Source organism: Eulemur rufifrons, chromosome 4 (assembly GCF_041146395.1).
Source record: "Eulemur rufifrons isolate Redbay chromosome 4, OSU_ERuf_1, whole genome shotgun sequence".
NCBI classification, from domain to species: Eukaryota; Metazoa; Chordata; class Mammalia; order Primates; family Lemuridae; genus Eulemur; species Eulemur rufifrons.
The window spans coordinates 75,020,607-75,038,520 of record NC_090986.1 but is presented as its reverse complement, the minus strand read 5'-3'; the positions used below and the strand labels follow the sequence as shown (position 1 = coordinate 75,038,520).

Below are 17,914 nucleotides of genomic sequence, written 5' to 3'. Positions count from 1 at the left end.
AAGTGACATGACCATCAGTGGGGCTTTCAGGTGGAAAGGACTCCAGGGCCAGGAACCAGGAAAAGGAAAGGCTGAGAGGCAGGAAATGCAGAGTATGATCTAGAGGGATAGAAAAAAGCAGGAAACTGAAGCTGGGAGACAGGCAGGGTATTGGGGTGGGGATCGGAGCTCCAGCGCTGCACTCCACCCCTCACCCCCCCAAAGCCCCTGCCCCAGGTGGAGAGGGTGGGGCAGGGACCAAGCGACCCCCTCCATCAGTCCACAGAGGCATGGGTGGGCGCTGTCTCCACCTCCAGCCCTGGCAGTGTCCTCCAGGCAGGGCGGGACCCGGCCCGGGTGTTGTTGAGTCGCAGACCCCAGGGGGGATGACTAAGCCCTGGCAGCTGCGAGCAGGAGCGGCCAGGCGGGAGCGTGCCAAGTTATGAGACGATGATAACTCGGCCCCAGGCGTCTGAGGTCGTGCCCGTGGGCCGGGAGGGGCGCGGCGGGCGCCCCGAGGGCGGATAAAACCGGCCGCGCTGCTCCGGGGCCGCTTTCTCCGCGCGGGGACTGCAGCGCTCCTCACCGGCGGGCGGCAGCCTGGGAGGGGCGGCCATCGGGGCGAACGGGCGGGCACCTGAGCGTCCGCTGCGCCCCGGCCGGGCGGCCGGACCGCCCCCTGCACGGGGCGAAAGCAGGAGGGGCGCCAGACCCCTCTTGGGGACAGTCAGGTGCAAGCTAGGGCTGGTGGGGCCGGGACAGAAGCAGGAGGTGGAAGGACACTGGCATGGCGGGGGTGGCGTGCGAGCCGGTGGCCAGGCCGAGCCTGACCTCCATCTCCTCGGGGGAGCTGCGCAGCCTGTGGACGTGCGACTGCGAGCTGGCCCTGCTGCCGCTGGCACAGCTGCTGCGCCTGCAGCCCGGCGCCTTCCAGCTGCGCGGCGACCAGCTCGTGGTGCCCGGGCCTGGGGACCCCGCGGCCGCGCGCGGGGGCTTCAACGTCTTCGGCGACGGCCTGGTGCGCCTGGACGGCCAGCTATACCGCCTCAGCAGCTACATCAAGAGGTGGGTGGCCTCGCCAAAGCCCCCGCCCGACACCTGGTCCCCGCAGAAACGCCTCCACCCGCTGCTGTCCCTGGGAGCCCAGGCTGTTCTCGCTGCCCGCCACCCCTCCTGGACCCCCTCCTTCGTCCGCTTCTAAATTTTTCTCGTTGCTAATGTCACCCGAAGCCTACAAGCTCTCCCCGCCCTGGCTTTTTCTGCCCTTTGCACTGACATTTTGCAGCTGCCACCGCTTGAAGCCACCCAGAAGGGCATAAGGGCTGGGTGCGACGAGGAGGGCAGGGTGGGATTCATTCTGCTCCTTAACTGGGTCAGATGAACTTAAATTGGGGGCACACCCTTTAGGGGATGTCTGTGACACGGAGAGACGCACACCCTGGCTTTAGATTTGGGGCGTGGGGCGTGGGGAGGGAGGATGCACCATTCTGAGCACTGCCAGCTATCCAGTGAGGAGTCCTAGTGGAGAGAAGTGTGCAAAGTCCAAAGTTTCCCATCTTTCACCTCCCTTAGTGTTTCAAAAATAGAGAAATAAATAGATTATGGCTGAGAAGGGAGCAAAGCCTCTGGGTGTGGAGCCCAGGGCCGCGTGGGCCGTGGAGTGGGCAGACAAGTTCTGGGAAGAGTAAGTGCAATGGGCGTGCTTCCAGGAGCCTGGCACAAGGCTTGGGCCAAACCTGTAGCCTTACTTGGATGGAGGCCCTCAGGGTGCTTAACTGCTGTGGCCAAAGTGCCTGGAGCTCTTCTTGGATGTGGTCCATCCATCTGAAGCAGGCCTTGGTGCCCTGGGGTAGAGGAGGAGGGCACTTCATGCCTGATTCTGGCAGCCACAGGCCTCCGGAGTCACCCTGGGAAAGGGACTGCGCGTGTGAAGCCCTTCTATACTTGTGCTGTGGGCTGAGGGCCGGGAAGAGGCAAGTGCAGTCTACAGTTTGATTCGGAAATGAGCGAGCGGCCAGCTATGAAGATATGATGCTTTTGCTACTGGGAAAGACAGCGTGCCGCAGGTGGGATGGAGCCAAGAGAGGCAAACAAACAAAATGAGATATTTAACGTACCTTCTTCAGAGCTGCTGGAAGAAAAACCTTGCTTTTCCAAACAAAGATAGTGAGGGCTTTGCATTCCTGAAAAAACCATTCCCCAGCAAGACTGTCTCCCTTTCTTAGTGAAATGAAAATTCCTAACCATAAGCAGGGAACCGTGGGAGGAACTGAGTCAGAAATCAGACCTGCTAAGATTTAAAAGGAAGCTAATCATTGTGCTTGAGAACAGGGTATGGAAAATAAAAGTGTCCAGAATTAATTGAAGCCATAGGTTAGGCTTTTGGCAGAACCAGCTCCCCCAATCGTAGCAAACAGTGCTCCAAAATTTAAAATGATTTTCAAGTCTGTCATTAAACTCTTGTTTTGAGCACCTCCTACACAAAAGAAAATGAAACAGCAGTGACCCCTTGGCAGCTTAGGGTCTAGAATAAACAACCAGGCCACAATGACCAGGTGACAGAGACCAAGGTGCAAACTCGAATCAGCAAATTACAGGTTCTCCTTGTATAAGCAATCAAGTGAGGGCTTTTGTGCCCTGGAAACTAGCAAGGAGTCTCTGGAAATGATTGAGGTGATGGGAGGTGCAATCTCCCCTCCTCAGGGAACACATGGCAGGGAGGTAGCTTTTATAACTTGGTGTGCGGCCCTGAAGGATGACCCAGAGGGAATCTGGTCTAAATGAAGACAACCTTCTAGACTTAGCAGGGGGACTGGGTTGTGGGCAGCAGGGAAAGGTTTTGCCCTTGTGGATCAGGAGGTGGGGAACACTCTGAAGCCAGAATTTAGACGGCTAAAGTTGCTGCTCCTCTGATCTGCCAGATTTGCCTGGTTGTCTTTGCCTTTGGGGATAGCATAAAATGTCCTCCCTCAAAATAGTCCTCCGCAGCTGTGATCCATCCTTCCTTCCTTCCTTCCTTCCTTCCTTCCTTCCTTCCTTCCTCCCTTCCCTCCCTTCCCTCCCTTCCTTCTTTTTTTAAAAACAAGCTCTGGCCAATTTTATTAATGAAAAGATTTTGCATGATTTTCTTTTCACTAGTCTGTTCTGGTATGATTCTAAAGATCTCAGAATGCCTGGATCAATGACAGCTGGTGTGCATACCCTATAGTATTTCCCACATGCTGTGCTCAATTCAGTGTTATTGTCACTGGCATGGCGGCCAGCCGTTGTGAGAGTATATGGCATAGCACCGTCTCAGATTTCCTTGAGGCTGAGCAGGCGGTGAGGATGACCAGATTTGCTTTGCCTCTTCTACCGTCTGCGGAGGTGGCCGATCCCCCAGCATACACTTTCCACTTGTCATACTGAGTTGAAGCCTAGGGTTGATGGACTTCCGCAACTCTTTCATCTTCTTTTCAGCCACCATATTCCTGTGTTAGGTGTGGGATGGCCCCTAACTAAGAGCAGCCACCAATTAATGGCTTGAGATTGAGAAAGACAAAATTATTCTTAATCATTTTGGACTATAGAGCTTTTGAGAATTATATGTAGTCCATTTCCCAAGAAATGTAGACATACACCCAAATTTGTTGACCACTCAGGTAGTTCATGAGATACCTGGATCCAGGTTAAGAATCCTTGCTCTATTAATTAATTCATTTTTTTAATTCAACAGAATCTGACAGACACAATTTCCCTAATCATAGCAAACAGTGCTGCAAATTTTAAAATGATTTTGAAGTCTGTCATTAAACTCTTGTTTTGAACACCTCCTACACAAAAGAAAACTAAACAGCAGAGGTCCCCTGGTAGCTAAGCATCTAGAATAAACTGGTGTGTGGGATAAGCCCACAGTGTAATTAGGATTTCTTTTTGGGGCTTCAGAAGTGTGTGCTGTAGCTCTCATGAGGTCCTTTCCCAAGGAACCCCAAAAGGCCAAGAGCCGCTGACCTTAACATTCGTATGATCATTCACTCAGAGAGCAAGAGGGTAATTTTGGTGGCCCTACTTACTCAGGTTCATTTTCTGAAAATTGAACATTTTTTTAAATACATACTTACTAAATGAACCAAGAAAACCTATGGTGGTGGGACAGTTTAGGGATGGCCACCAAGGGCTTTAAAGCTCTTTTGAGAGCCTACTTGAAAAATATTTGTCCTGCTTTGTTGGATACATGGCAAGATCTTTATTGTTATCTTTTTCTTTCAAGGTCAAGATTTCCACCCATGTTACAAACAAAACTTGCTCAGGATACCAGGGATATGTAATGGGCATCCAAGGAGCTATTCATTCACTACTTGAAGATCCAAATCACCATTAACTATGACATGTGCGCGCACACGCACACGCACACACACATGCCCCTTTTTTTCCTATAAAGCAGTCTCTTGGTGAGGTGTGATGGCAAATGTTTGGCGTAGATGACCCTTAATCCCTTCTTTTTGGTGGTCCCCTGGCATGAAAGAAGCGCTTGGGTAATAAAAATAAGTACAACAGTAATAATGGTGGCTAGTACTATCTACTTGAGCACCAGGAAGGGAGCAAAGTATTTCACAGGTATTATCTCACAACAGCTTACAAAATCTGCAGCGTTGTTGTTTCCCTCTTTTACAGGTGGGAACAGTAGGACGCAGACAGCTTAAGCAATTTACCTAAGTAAGATGCTGGTGAGCAGTAGAACCAGTAGCACTGTCAGGCTCTAGTGCCTGTGCTTTTAGCAAATTGCTTAGGACCTGAAATAATTCTGCCTTCTCACTCATTTCCTGAATCTACAAATAAATAACTGGAATTACATCAGCCAGCGTACATCTTGTTCAATCAGCCTAGAAGAGGAAGTAAGTGCAGTGGTTTGAAGGAAGCTACTAAAAGCAGAGCGATGGCCTGCCCCTGCCCATCCTGTTAGATGGGTGACAGTCACACCCACATCAGGGCAGCCACCCAGCGCAGAGAGTGCAGGCGAGGTGGAGCTGGGACTCACAGGGTAAAGCGAGGGCAGAGTCAGGCTGGAACGCAGGTGGAGTGTCAGTGGGGGAAGCCTCACCTGCCTCCAAGGCAGGAGTGCTGGGTTCTGTGTGGCGCCCAGGCCCAGCTCTCAGAAGGGATCCCGACTTGAGGCTGGGAGACGCAGGATGTGGCCTTAGATGTGGTAACTGCCCAGGACAGCAGGACACATAATGCTAATGATGGAATAATAACCATCCATCCATGTATTGGGCTACAATTTTTATGAGACCCTGCAAGGGCCGGGAACCTGCTGCCTCCGATTTCAAGATTGTTCCTCTTTAAGCACCAAAGGGGGCAAGAAAAACTTCATCTTTCTCTGCTGCACCCCTTTTAACCAAAGGATTTGTTCTGTAAAATTTGGATTCAGTCAAAAGGCCGCACTCAAGGTCCTAGAAGGCCACGTGTGGCCTTAAGGCAGCAGGTCCCTACCCCTGCCGGGTTCTGCTGTTTCCTGGCTTAGTGACCTTGGGGAATGTACTTCACCCTGTGGGACACCATCTCCTCATCTGGAGAAGGAGAATAACAATAATAGTAATACCATCAGCCTTATAGGATTGCTGTTCAGAATTAACATTTGTAAAGTCCTTAAATAGTTATTATAGGCACATTTTGATCATTTGACGAACGTTAGCTTTTGTATTATAATGAAACAGTCCCCAAACCAAGCATTCTACATACATTATTTAATCTCTTAGACACCTGTGGGGTACCTTTTGTTAGCTAGATTTTATAGGTGAGGAAAATGAATTTCAGCAAACTTAAAACTCAAGCTGAGGTCACAGAGACAGAAATCCCTCTCAGATCTGATGGTTCAAAAGCCACTTGTCCCCTTGCCTTCTTTCCTGCCTGCCCTCCCTGGGAGCCTTGCTCCAGACTTCGCACCAGCCACACTCTGGTCCGCTTTCAGCTCTCAGCTCCTCTGGTCCTGGCCACATGCCTGCCTGTCCCCCTGGATGCAGCCACCGCAGTCCCCAAGGCTGGGCTAAGCTGTGACTCCTTCTGGGGTCTTCAACTCCTTCCTGCTCTTGCCCACCCCTTGGGAGTGTGTTTGTCCTGACAGAACAATCTCCCTCCTGCTACCTGTCTCACCTCAACACGTGGCTCTACCTTCAGGCCCCCCCCCCCCCCCCCCCCCCGGTCCCTTTTGTTTCAATGACCAGGACAGAACCCAGTGGAGCTTGGACACATGAATGCAGAGAACTATGCATTTCTCTGGCATTTCTACATCCCTGTGAGTGGCAGGGACCCCATCTCAGATCAGCCCTTCTCAAACTTTAAATGAGCATGAAAGTCTCCCAAAGATCTCATTAAAACACAGATTCTGATTGAATAAGACTGGGGAGGGGCCCGGATTGCGCATTTTTACAAGTTCCCAGGTGATGCCAGTACTGCTGGTCTAAGGATCACACTTTGAGCAACAAGGTGAACTTATCATTTCATATTGAAATAGTGTATTTTTGTATCTGTCTTCCCAATAGATTCTGTCCTGCTCAGAAGCAAGACTATTTCCTTTGTCATCTTTGTGTCTCCGGGGCCCAGCACAGAGCAAGTGCTCAGGAAATGTTTATTGCATCCATGAATGAATGGATCATTCTCTTCCCCATCTCGGAGTTTCGCACATACTGTGTCAATATTTGCTGAATGAATGAATGAATGAAAGAACGTGGGTATCCTTGAATAATGTATGTGTGAGCTACAGACATCAGAGTGATAAGTCTGAAAATTTTACTTAATTTCACCAGAGTTAGGGCAGAAGAGAGGAGAAGTAAAAGAGAAGGAATTATTTGAGAGCTCAGGGTGAGGCTCTGCATAAGGCGATCCAGCTAACAGTGGAAACTCACGGCAGGAACGTCCTGCTTGCCCCCAAGAGTAAAATCCCTGCAAGCTTTTTGTTAGTGTCCCAGCAAAGGATTATGAAAGCTGCAAGCAATTTCTGGGCTTTCTGCACAGACTATTGCAGCGTGTGTTCTTTTTCTCTGCTCCACTGCCCGTATATTTTTAGATGATGTGCACATACACACACACACACACACACACACACACCCCCTTTAGGTGGAGGTCATGAGTTTGAATTCCTATTTGTCTTTGAGCAGAAAATTATTAGAGCCAAGGGTAAATTTGGGGCAGCTTTGAAAGGTGGGTGTCTTAGAGGGGAGTGATCTTTCAGCCACTCCTGATTTGCCAGAAGCAAAACACAGTGCTCTTCCTTGGTCCCATCTTTCAGCTGTTGCATTTATCAAGCTGTTCCGTTTAGCCTTATAAACTGGAAAAGTGAGGAAAGAAATCAGAGCAAGGAAGGAGAAACTGTTGCTCATTTATCACATACTCATACTGTCCTCATTTCCTGGTAACTCAAATGAACACAGCCCTGGATGAAAATCAGCTAAGCTTACAGAACTTCACCCAGCGGGTCAGTCAAGTTGGCCAGGATTAAAGACGCTCATAATGTTAATCGAGCACCTGCTATGGGTCCAAGTACGTATGTCTACAAGTACTGCATTCAATCATCATGTGGAAGGAAATACTGTTACGGCCCTTTTACAGGTGAAAGAATAGGTTTAGAGAGGTTAAGGAACTCACCTAAGGTCACAGTGAGCTGTGCCTCTGGAACTGAGTTCACCTAGCCAGCAAATTAGGACACGAATTAGATCTTGTTTTGAAACACTGTGCTTCCCACTACATTGTCCTGCCTTTTAATCTTTGGATTGAAGCCAGGCTTAGAAAGGTTCAGCCTAGAACCAGTTGGGGGGGGGGGGCAGGGTAAAAGCAATGAAGAAATGAGAGTTTAAAGGAACTGTCTATCTTAAACTGTTTGCTTTTCATCCCTAATGATAACTTCAGCAAATACTATAAATATTCAATACACAGAGGCAATATTTGCATGAGTCATTCTGAAATATTCACGATTAAAGATCAAATAACTAGTCCCTAATGTAATCTACTAAGGCTCATCTTGAACTAAAATGAGTGATTAAGTGTCAGATACTTAAATACCTGTGTGACTTAACATCTAGATCCTCCCATCTTTTTGTATTTTAGGGACTTACGTATCTAAATTTTATAACAGTAAATTTCAAAGGAATGCTCACATTTACTTATTTCACTAGAATTTCAAGTTGTTTAACAATTGGACCATAACTGGGAGGCTGGGGATGGATGAATTAATGAGGTATCTCTTATTTGTGTTCTGGTTAGAGATAGTTTATTAAGTAGGGATCTTGCCGCAATCTCTTGCCTGTCAATTCTGGTATCAGAGCTCTCCTGTAAGCAGCGTTTTCACACATCTGTGGCGCAGTGATAACTGGCATGCTCTGTCATGAGGCTTACAGCCCGTTAAGGTCCTACAAATGCCCCCGAATCATCAAAGGCAGATTAAATTATGTTGCACATAGTTTTATTATTCAGGGTGTTTTATTAAATTCAGACTCCAAAAACAGATAATTCATGCACCGGTTATACATTACACTCAAAATGTGACTTCTCTGATCATGCCAAATAACAGCTCTGTAAGCCCTGCAGCCTTCAGAAAAGCCTTCCCAGAGGGTTCTAGGGAAAACCGAATGTTCTCCCAAGCAGTGATCATTTTTCTAAGTTGAGATTTTTATCTTTTTCCTTTAAACTGTGTGTTCATTGGAAGAAAATCCAATGATGTCAAAATCCAATGATATCTCCCATCGGATGTCAATCGATTCTGTAGGCAGAGGAACGTACTGCACTGTCATTTGTGTCATCAGAAAAGTCATCAAAACTTGCAGATTTTCTGGGTGCATTGTACACAACACCATGTGCTCAACTACTGATACTGAGAGAATAGAGGAATCGCCTTGAGAAATGCAGTAAAGTGCTGAAATGACAACTTACCTCCATGCAACACAGGGAGGTGGGAGTCCGTGAAGCCCACCTTGCATGGATCTCAGATGGGGCCTCGCCCTGCCCCAGCACCACCGGCTATTTTTTGATGTTTGCACCAGGCAGACTTGCCCTTTTCCTCCTCTATGGCTATAGGGTCCCCCGCTTTATCCCTCTGCATCCCCACGTCCCTGTGCAACCACAGACCTCACCTGCCTCTCCTCAACCGCCTCCCCAGGCCACTGCTGCCTGCCTGTCCTGTGCCAGGTCGCTGGCAGCTGACTACATGGATGGCAAGTGGGGTGATGGGCGAGGACAGGGGACCCTGTACTATCCCTCCACACCCCCTTCCTAGGCTCCGAACCCCTCCGGGGGAATACGACACCTGTGAAGGCCTACCGCGTGCCCAGACAATAGCAGGGGCTTAATAAATGCTGTTGGGTGAAGAATGAATGAATGAGAATGAATGAGCTCAGCAAAGGGCGGTTCCATTTTTCTGCCATCTCCTTTGCTTCCTTTCTCCAGTACTTTATGGCAGTTGGTCAGTTGGGACAAGGAAGGACAGGAAAATCTCTCCCAGCTGATGTGGAGCACACACAGGGGCCACTCTGCTCGGAGTTCCAAAACGTCCCCACCTCACCCCTTTCCCTTGTTCTGCCCAGGTGAGAGCGAGGGTGGGGCAGGGGCTACCAGGAACCCTACAGAATCGGGGTCTGCATTCTCTAGTCCATTCCGTTGTGAGGCCCCCTGGGTGCACCCCTCCTCCATTCCCCTCGTCTGCCCTGTGCCTGCCCTCCTCACCCACATCCTGAGCACTAGCCCCTGCACCCCCTTTCCTTCCTTGGAACACTCCAGCCCCATTGCCCCTCCCCACCGGGACCAGCCCCCAAGCCGCCACCAGGGCAGAGGGGAGGGTGGTGGTAGTGGAGACTGCTTTAAAAGCCTGGTGAAATAGGAGGCAGGAAGCATTTAGAGTCTCCATCAGGGGTCAGGTTTTAAAAGCTCTCAAAATCAGGTCTGACAATCCCAGCAAAAAGATAATGACATAGATTTGTAAGAAACCAAGCTGGGAGACAGCAGAGCGGAAGCTGTGCCTTCCTGCCTTCGGGTGGATATTCTCTCACATGCTCTTAACCCACCCCTGGGTCACTGCCTGTGCAGGGCCGCTGCGAGGGGGTGCTGGGAACAGGGTGCAGGTATGTGGGGGGGGTGACGCCCTGAGGACTGTGGCCCCAGCTCCCCACAGCGGCCGTTTGCTCTCCAAGGCTGTGGTATTCATGTCAGGCCCTGAAGGACAACCAGCTGGAAAGAAAGGCTCAGCGCTGTCATGACGAGATGTAAGATGCAAACACGCTGCAGTGTAGCTGAGGCAGCCCTTGCACTCGGCTCAGTGGGCCACTCGTTTCTTGTGGATGCTCTCAGCTGTGAGTGGGGACCCAGCTCGGGGTTTCAGAGAGACTGCAGCAGACGCACCCTTCACTCAGCCTGCCACCATCCTCGCTGCGTCTGGGCTGGAGTTTAGCTAGAAAATTAGCCATCTTCTTGAAGGAAGCTAATTTGCACTAGGATCTTTTTGTCAACAATGCCGCAGAGACGTAGAAAGGCTGCTTGGAAGGCTTGTAGGGCTGGGAGAGAAAGCTGACATGCTGGATGACAGAGCTGAGATTCAGAAAGATCTTCCTAGGCAGGAATAATGAACGGAAAACCAAGGAGGCTAAATTTATAGGGATACTGGCAAAAATCCAACATAGTTGTTTTTGTTTTTTAATTGCACAAGCTCAGGAGAGGGGAGATGTGAATAGTAACAGTTCATATGAATATTGGTTGATTGTGTAATCTATGGAGGGGGCTGGGTTTATCCTGGGATTAGAGAGGGAAATAGGGAGGAGAAGGAAAGGAAAATTCCAGACCTATGGGTCAGACAGCATGACTCCATTGGAGAAGACCCAGCTAATTCCACTTGTTGAGTGTAATTCATTCTTGATCCAAAAGGGCTTGGAACTCTTATAGCTTCAAATGAACTCTTGTCGCCCAAATGATAGATGATACCCACCATCAGCTGGTAAAGGCTGCACTTCAGAGCCAGGCATTGACACCAGGCCACCCCAAGGCCCACGGCCACCTTTGGACTGCACACTGATCCCACACCCCATCAGCTGTGAGCAGAGGAAGGAGATTTATCTATATCGTACAAAATATGGCGACCACTGTAAGGGCATACTTTAGGGGACTTTCCTCAGAGATCTGTGGCTGTGGCAGGCACCTGTCCAGTACATCCCCTTCCTGACTTAGATGGAAGGGTACATTAATTACATTCGCAATTATCTCTGCTTTTTCACAGGTATGTGGAACTGACCAACTACTGTGATTATAAAGACTACAGGGAAACCATATTGAGCAAACCAATGCTGTTCTTTATTAATGTACAGACCAAAAAAGACACCTTAAAAGGTACGTATCTAAATATTTTTGGTTTGGTTCTGCCTTGCTGAGCTGTGCTAAAGCATAGCACAAGCCGGCAGAATAAACCCCCAAACGATCCTGGGGAAGACGCCCCTGTCTCCCAGCTTCTTTTCTACTTCCTGTCTAGGCAGGAAGTGACCTGACATTCTGATCCTTCAAGGGTTGCAGAAATGACTGGAGCCATGAGATTGATACATAACACACCCTACCACATATCAAACACGTACTGTGCCTGAGGCATACACTGACGTAATGAATTGGCACAACAGCCCTGCAAGGCTTATCATCCAAATGGGGGTGTGTTGTGAGCATGAATGTCATCACTGTTCATAATCATTCTGGGATGAAGGTACAAACTGGTAGCGACCCCAGGCAAACTAGGATGCAGGGGCATCCTAACTAGGAGGTACTTATACTATCCCCATTTTATAGGTGAGGAAATTAAGATAAAGAATAATTAGGTGTTGTTGATGCTTTTATGTTTCATGCTATGGTGTTAGAGTTTCATGTTTAGACACATCTCTTTATTGCTTCCTTCGAGAAATCAGATTAACTGGTAGCAACTATATTAACCTAAATTCCAATATGAAAACGCCTCCGTCTTCCCTTCCTCCTCCTGCCCAGAGTGATACGTGAGGAAAGTCATAGGCACAATGTTCTGGGACAGAGGTAGGACTTCTTAAACTTGCTTCTAGATAACATTTTTAAAATGAGTCCAAGGTAATAAGAAACGATCAACAAATTTCAAATAGACTTCCTCGAACATTCTCTCTCATTAGGATGTGTGCAGCTCTCTCTGCTCATTTCTTAATAAAAAATCACGATGCTCTCTCTGGAGGAGAGGCCAGGAACAGAATGCACGGGAACAAGCAACCCTCATTACAGCGTCTGAAGCCAGTGTGCTCTCCGGCTTGACGATGACCAGAAAGCCAGATTGTTTTCCAGGAACATAATTCACAGCTGCGTCAAGTACACCTCCTGCATCACCTCTCAGGAGGAATCTAGAAAAGGAATGAGATCGCTCCATCTTAATGCTTTAATGAAAGTACAGGGAGTGGTACAGGGAGGTGTTTGTGGGTGGCCTACAGAAAATGTGCAGTTGTATGACAACTATTCTGGAAGGAGGTACAAAAACCCAGTACTGGTTAGTTGTAATAAAAGCCATAAAACAAACAGGCTCTTTGACATAGAAGCCTAAAAGATGGTCAATTTTAAATCGAGAAATTGTGATTAAGGCAACATGTCCAGCCCTGATGCTATTCTAAACTGTACTTTTGTGCAAATTAGAAAAAGCCACCATTTCCTCAAGGGTATTACTAATGCTTCCCAGAAATTTGCCACAATATGTACAAATAGACAATGTCTGCAAATGTGAATGGCACCGTCTGTGCAGTGCACAACCTGCCCAACCTGCACTGCTGAGTGTGGTGGCCCTGAGTACTTCATGAGACTAAAAGTCTTGGTTTGGTTTGTTTGAAATGTAATTCAAGGTATAAAAGGGCTTCCTTGCTTTATTTATCCCTTGTCCCAAAGAGGATATGAGGCAGTTTATATCTAATGTGTCACAAAAAATAATTTGGGAGAAAGAAAAACATAGGTAGGAAAAATAAGATGAATAAGGTTAGTTTTAAATGCCTTCCTTGAGGATGTAAACATTTGTTATTGGTGGACCAGAGGTTTGGCTCTGAGATATCTCAAAGCCAGTGTAAAACATTCAGTGTTCAAATCAAATAATGGCTGGTGCGTGGCCTTTCAACAGAGGAACACACATAGATATCTTCTGTGTCTCCCTGAACCAAGCACTGAGTGATTATGGACATGGAATTTGATTCTGGGGGCTGGAAAAGTTAAGAGATTGCTGGTTAATAATATTTCATAATGAGTAAATGACTTTCCCTTTGCTCAAATTATGCAGAATTGGCCATAAAGGCTCACCAAGCAAAATAAGAGAAACGACAACTAACTGTCTGCCAGGACAGAGATGTGCTGTTATTTAAACAACGGGAGGGACACTTTTCCCACTTGGGCTTGTGTTAGGGTTAGAGGCAGGGAGGAAAATCAACCTCAAATTTGACTTGATCCTTGGAACCGAGACTAGCCATTTGGCAGAGAGAATGCTGGGTCTCTGGAGAGGCTGGGGAGAGGGGGTACAGGGTGAGGATGGGGGCTTGGGATGAGAGCATGGGGCAACCCCCTTTCGTGGACTTGGATGACTTTCTGCTTTGCAAATATGGATGTGTTGGGGAGAGCCAAGTTGTGATTTAAATACCCAGCAAGGCGGACGTGAAACCGGCCACTTCGAGTTTTCACTTTCTTCCCCCACGCTGGATACATGCTGGGGAGGCAGAGTTCTCCTCTGTGCTAATTACAGAGCGGAACTTTTGATGTCTGAGGCTTGTGTGACAAACTGCAGCGGGGGTGCTGGGAGGCTGGCCAGGCCGAGGGAGGGACCCGATTGTCTAACCTGCTTTTACAATAGCCCAGAGCTTCCTTCAAAGCCACAAAATTCTCGGAAACATTTCTAGAACTCTGGTTAGGCTTTGCAGTAAGGAAGGCTATAAATGAATAAACTCTCCGGAGAAGGTGGAAACCACTGCTTTATCAAATCCTAAGAAGCATGTTTAACACTTCTTTCTGAACTCTGCTTGCTAATTTCTAGAAAGGACATACGCGTTTCTGGTGAACACGAGGCACCCGAAGATAAGAAGACAGATAGAGCAAGGGATGGACATGGTCATCTCCTCAGTGATTGGGGAAAGTTACCGGCTTCAGGTAAGCCTTACCCTGTCGGAACCCACGGCCGCCAAGCACACAGAAGGGACTTGGGCACTTCGTGCCAGGGCTGAGTCCCCGGGGCCTTAACTGCGTCCAGACACTTTGCTCTCTATTGCTGCCAATAAATGAGCTCAGTTTTTAGTAACTCATTACAAATGGTGTGAAAATAAATGTAACTTTGGCCAAGTAATTCAAAACCTTTCAATGGAATGTGACATAAATACAAAGATTTGCTTATAAAAAATAAAGACAACAGTTAAAAAATATCTATCAGAGTGAAGGGGAAATTAGGAGGGTGACATTTTGGGTATTTGGGCTGTTGTTCATTTTATAATGTCAACGTGATAGCTATGCCCATGAAGTCAACGAAATGTTTCTCTCTTTCAGTTTGATTTTCAAGAGGCAGTGAAGAATTTTTTCCCTCCAGGAAACGAGGTGGTTAATGGAGAAAATTTGAGCTTTGCCTACGAATTCAAAGCTGATGCATTATTTGATTTCTTCTATTGGTTTGGGCTCAGCAATTCCACTGTGAAAGTGAATGGGAAAGTTCTGAATTTGTCAAGTACAAGTCCAGAAAAGAAGGAGACGATTAAGTTATTTCTGGATAAAATGAGTGAACCTTTAATCCGAAGAAGCAGTTTCTCTGACCGAAAATTCAGTGTGACTTCCAGAGGTACGTGAAAAATTCTCAAGAACATTTGGAAGGTAGTTAATTAAAAGGGTAGAATAATGTAATGGAAGAGGGAGTTGGTTAATTAAAAAGCCAAGACCTATCAATAAAAGGAAATATCACACAATTCAGAAAGTAAGAAGTGAGACATGTTTACTCCCAAAAAGAAATAGTGATTTTTCCTTTTAGACTCCTTTAAGTTTTCTGACATAGTGGTTATATTGTGGGGTATACTCAGAAAATAACTTTAAAGATTATTATTAATTTAAATTAGTGTGAATGCTCATTGAAATATTATTGGCAATAATTTAAATCTCATAGAAGAATGCTGTTTTCCCAGAGTGCACATCTGGACAGCAGAATGTTAAGGAAAATGATGGGTTGAGGGAGGATTCTCCAGATTTTGTAAGGCCACCAAAGAATAACTCTCGAGAAGGTTAAGATGCACAAACTCTAAATGACAAGGCAGGTTCTTGATTTTGACCCCATGTGGCTGAAGCAGGTGGCATCGGGGAAGCCGCAGTGTTACCAAAGTTCAGATGTAAAGTACAGTCTTCATTAGTTGTGTTTAATGACAGTTGCTTTCTTCCAGTGTTCATAGCAAATATGCTTATACTTATTTATTATCCTGGAAGTGGACTCTCTCTTTCTCCCTCCCTCTCTCTCCTTCCTTCCTTCCCACTCTGTCTCTATCTGTCTGTCCCCATCTCTCTCTCTATCCTCCACTCTCTCCCTCCCTATCTCTCGTCTCTGTGTCTCTGTCTGTCCCCCATATCTGTCTCCATCTCTGTCTCTCCCCCCTCCCTCTCTGTCTCTGTCTCTCTGTCTGTCTCTCTGCGATGCTTTTGCTTTCTCTGGCCAGGAGTTTCTCACGAAGATGCCTCGTGTTGTGCTCCATTGCAGCCCTGGGGGGCATTACACACTGATCCTTTTGGAGGGAAGATTAATTTGCCCTCTCAAGGCAGCGTCACAGGTTCTGGGTCCTTCCTCTGATGCCCTCATCCTCACTCACGGGCCACAGCAGCCTGGGCAGGGCTCACCGTCTGTCGTGTAGGCTGCCCAGGGCATCCACCGCCAACTCAGGGACACCAAAGAACACATGAATTTGGGCAGTGCTTCCTTGAAAGTTTACTCTGAGCCAGCCCTGGGGCCACTTCCTCTCCGGAGCAGTGGGGCAGGATCCTCCCTGGAGGCCGTCATCACGCACCGCAGATGGCACAGCCAAGACACGCCTGCTGCCCGTCACGCAGGCAGAGCCTGGCTCCTGTGCCTGCAGAACATGGGTCCACCAAGACTGCTAACCCAGCTCTGTCCCCTGCAAAAGCTGGCCTCTGTCCTCGGCATCTATTCCCCAAATGTGGGCCTTTTGGCATCAAGTGAGAAAGAATACATGCCGCTCACCGCAAATCTAGTCCAGCCAGCAGGAAAGCAAGTGACAATCGTGTCCCACTGAAAAAGAAAAAGCAACATGTTTCTGTTTAGCCTTTTGAGTTTTTCTGAGGAAGCCAGGATTCTCTATTAATTATTGAAACAGCTATGTTGTGTGAGTTTTAAAGGCACTGTTGGATTTTGGGTTTTTTATTTTTTTGCAATGATGGTAATAATGCATGCCTTGTTTGCTGCTTTTTAGGTTCAATAGATGACGTTTTTAACTGCAATCTGTCACCCAGAGCATCTCTGACAGAGCCTCTTTTGGCAGAATTACCGTTTCCAAGTGTTCTGGAATCTGAAGAGACGCCCAACCAATTCATCTGATTGGACTGAACATTGTAGCCGTTGCTCCTACACCCAGGCCTGTGCCGGACTGCAGGCTTGGGGCAGGGGCGGAGGGAGGGAAGAGGCGGGCACTTCCACCCGCTTGCCAATCCCTGGCTCCTCCATGGCTTCTACGGAGGACTCCTTTCTTCTACTTCCATGGGTGTGATGCCCTGGAAGGCCCCATGCAGCTGACTCCCTTAAAGGTTATGGTTGCCAGGATGGAAGGGCCTCGGCCCCATGGCCTTGGGGATGGGGGGATATCTTCTACTTTGAACACTTCTCCAAAGAGGCAGAGGAGCCACAGAGTCCTGTACCCAGAACGTTTTGCTCAATGAGAAAGAATACGTGCAGCTCACTGCAAACCTAGTGGAGTTTTCCTGGCAGCCTTTTTGGGGATCGTCTGACTTGGGTATTGACCCGTGACACTTTATAAATCAGTGTCATGACTTGGGCCCTCTGACTTGGGACAACCTGTTTGGACTCAAACCCAGCAAGCATGGAGTCAGCGGTGCTTTCCTCTTGCAGACCTGGCTGGGCAAAAGCCTATGCCATCTTCCATTGGAAGGCAGGTGTGTTTTTCATCCTACCTATACAGAACCTTAAGGTAAAGGTAAAACATTCAAGGTAAAGTTCACTGTAGGGCTTGCCTGGTTGCTAGGATGGTAACTCTGCCACCCACTGCCTGAGATTTGAACTCCCTTGGCCTCCCTTTTAATGAAGTGGCCCATGTGGAATGGGGCCAGGTGATGTGGTACCAGACAGTGACAGGGGAAGGGTAATGGACAGGTAGTGTCCTCCTTATGGAAAGCACATTTGTCAGTTGGGTATTTTAAATAAGCTTTTAGCCATCCCAACACTAAAAGCAAGCTAGGAGAAAGCTATACCATTACCATAAGACGTTGTTACATCAGTACATTTTTCATCTCATTGCTGCAATGGAATTCTTCAAAAAGAAAAAAATCATCCTATCTACATATAAAAACCTGCATGAATGAGTCACAACGTATGATTATAATGAGGAAGATTTATGGGTCCTGAGTGTAACTTTTCTATCCTTTTAAAGAATGTGTCCCTGTATTACACATTTTGATAACACTACTGATCTTTTCATTTATATTTGAAATGTTATGGTACTACATTTGCACAATTAAAACTTTTCTTAGCATTCAACCTACAAGTTGATTAAATTTGTGACCGAGGGTGTGTGTGATCTTTCCATTGTGGTTTGTGGGTGGTATACTTGCCTTTTAACTTACTGAATTACCATGAGAACTGTCGTTTTCACAGCCACTTTCTCAAGAAGAGCCTTTTGAAGAACAAGGCTATGAAATGTTTAGAGAAAGGAAAGAAAATGTGATACTGATCTTTCAGAAAAGG

The 17,914-nt window shown here is 47.5% G+C and overlaps 1 protein-coding gene across 1 annotated transcript; it reads left to right on the top strand.

Moving 5' to 3' along the window:
- Positions 1-613: 613 nt before the first annotated feature.
- MEDAG (mesenteric estrogen dependent adipogenesis) lies at positions 614-17,467 on the top strand. Its single transcript, XM_069467385.1, has 5 exons — positions 614-1,044; positions 11,213-11,322; positions 13,994-14,106; positions 14,497-14,782; positions 16,410-17,467. The coding sequence occupies exons 1-5, from the start codon at positions 767-769 to the stop codon at positions 16,532-16,534; spliced, it is 912 nt and encodes a 303-aa protein (XP_069323486.1). The 5' UTR covers positions 614-766; the 3' UTR covers positions 16,535-17,467.
- Positions 17,468-17,914: the final 447 nt, after the last annotated feature.

Excerpts from the sequence above, each read along its gene's own strand:
- MEDAG (XM_069467385.1), top strand. The coding sequence starts at position 767 with ATGGCGGGGGTGGCGTGCGAGCCGGTGGCCAGGCCGAGCCTGACCTCC. Across the intron at positions 11,323-13,993 it reads CAAAAAAGACACCTTAAAAG|AAAGGACATACGCGTTTCTG; the intron begins GTACGTATCTAA and ends GCTAATTTCTAG. Across the intron at positions 14,783-16,409 it reads ATTCAGTGTGACTTCCAGAG|GTTCAATAGATGACGTTTTT; the intron begins GTACGTGAAAAA and ends GCTGCTTTTTAG.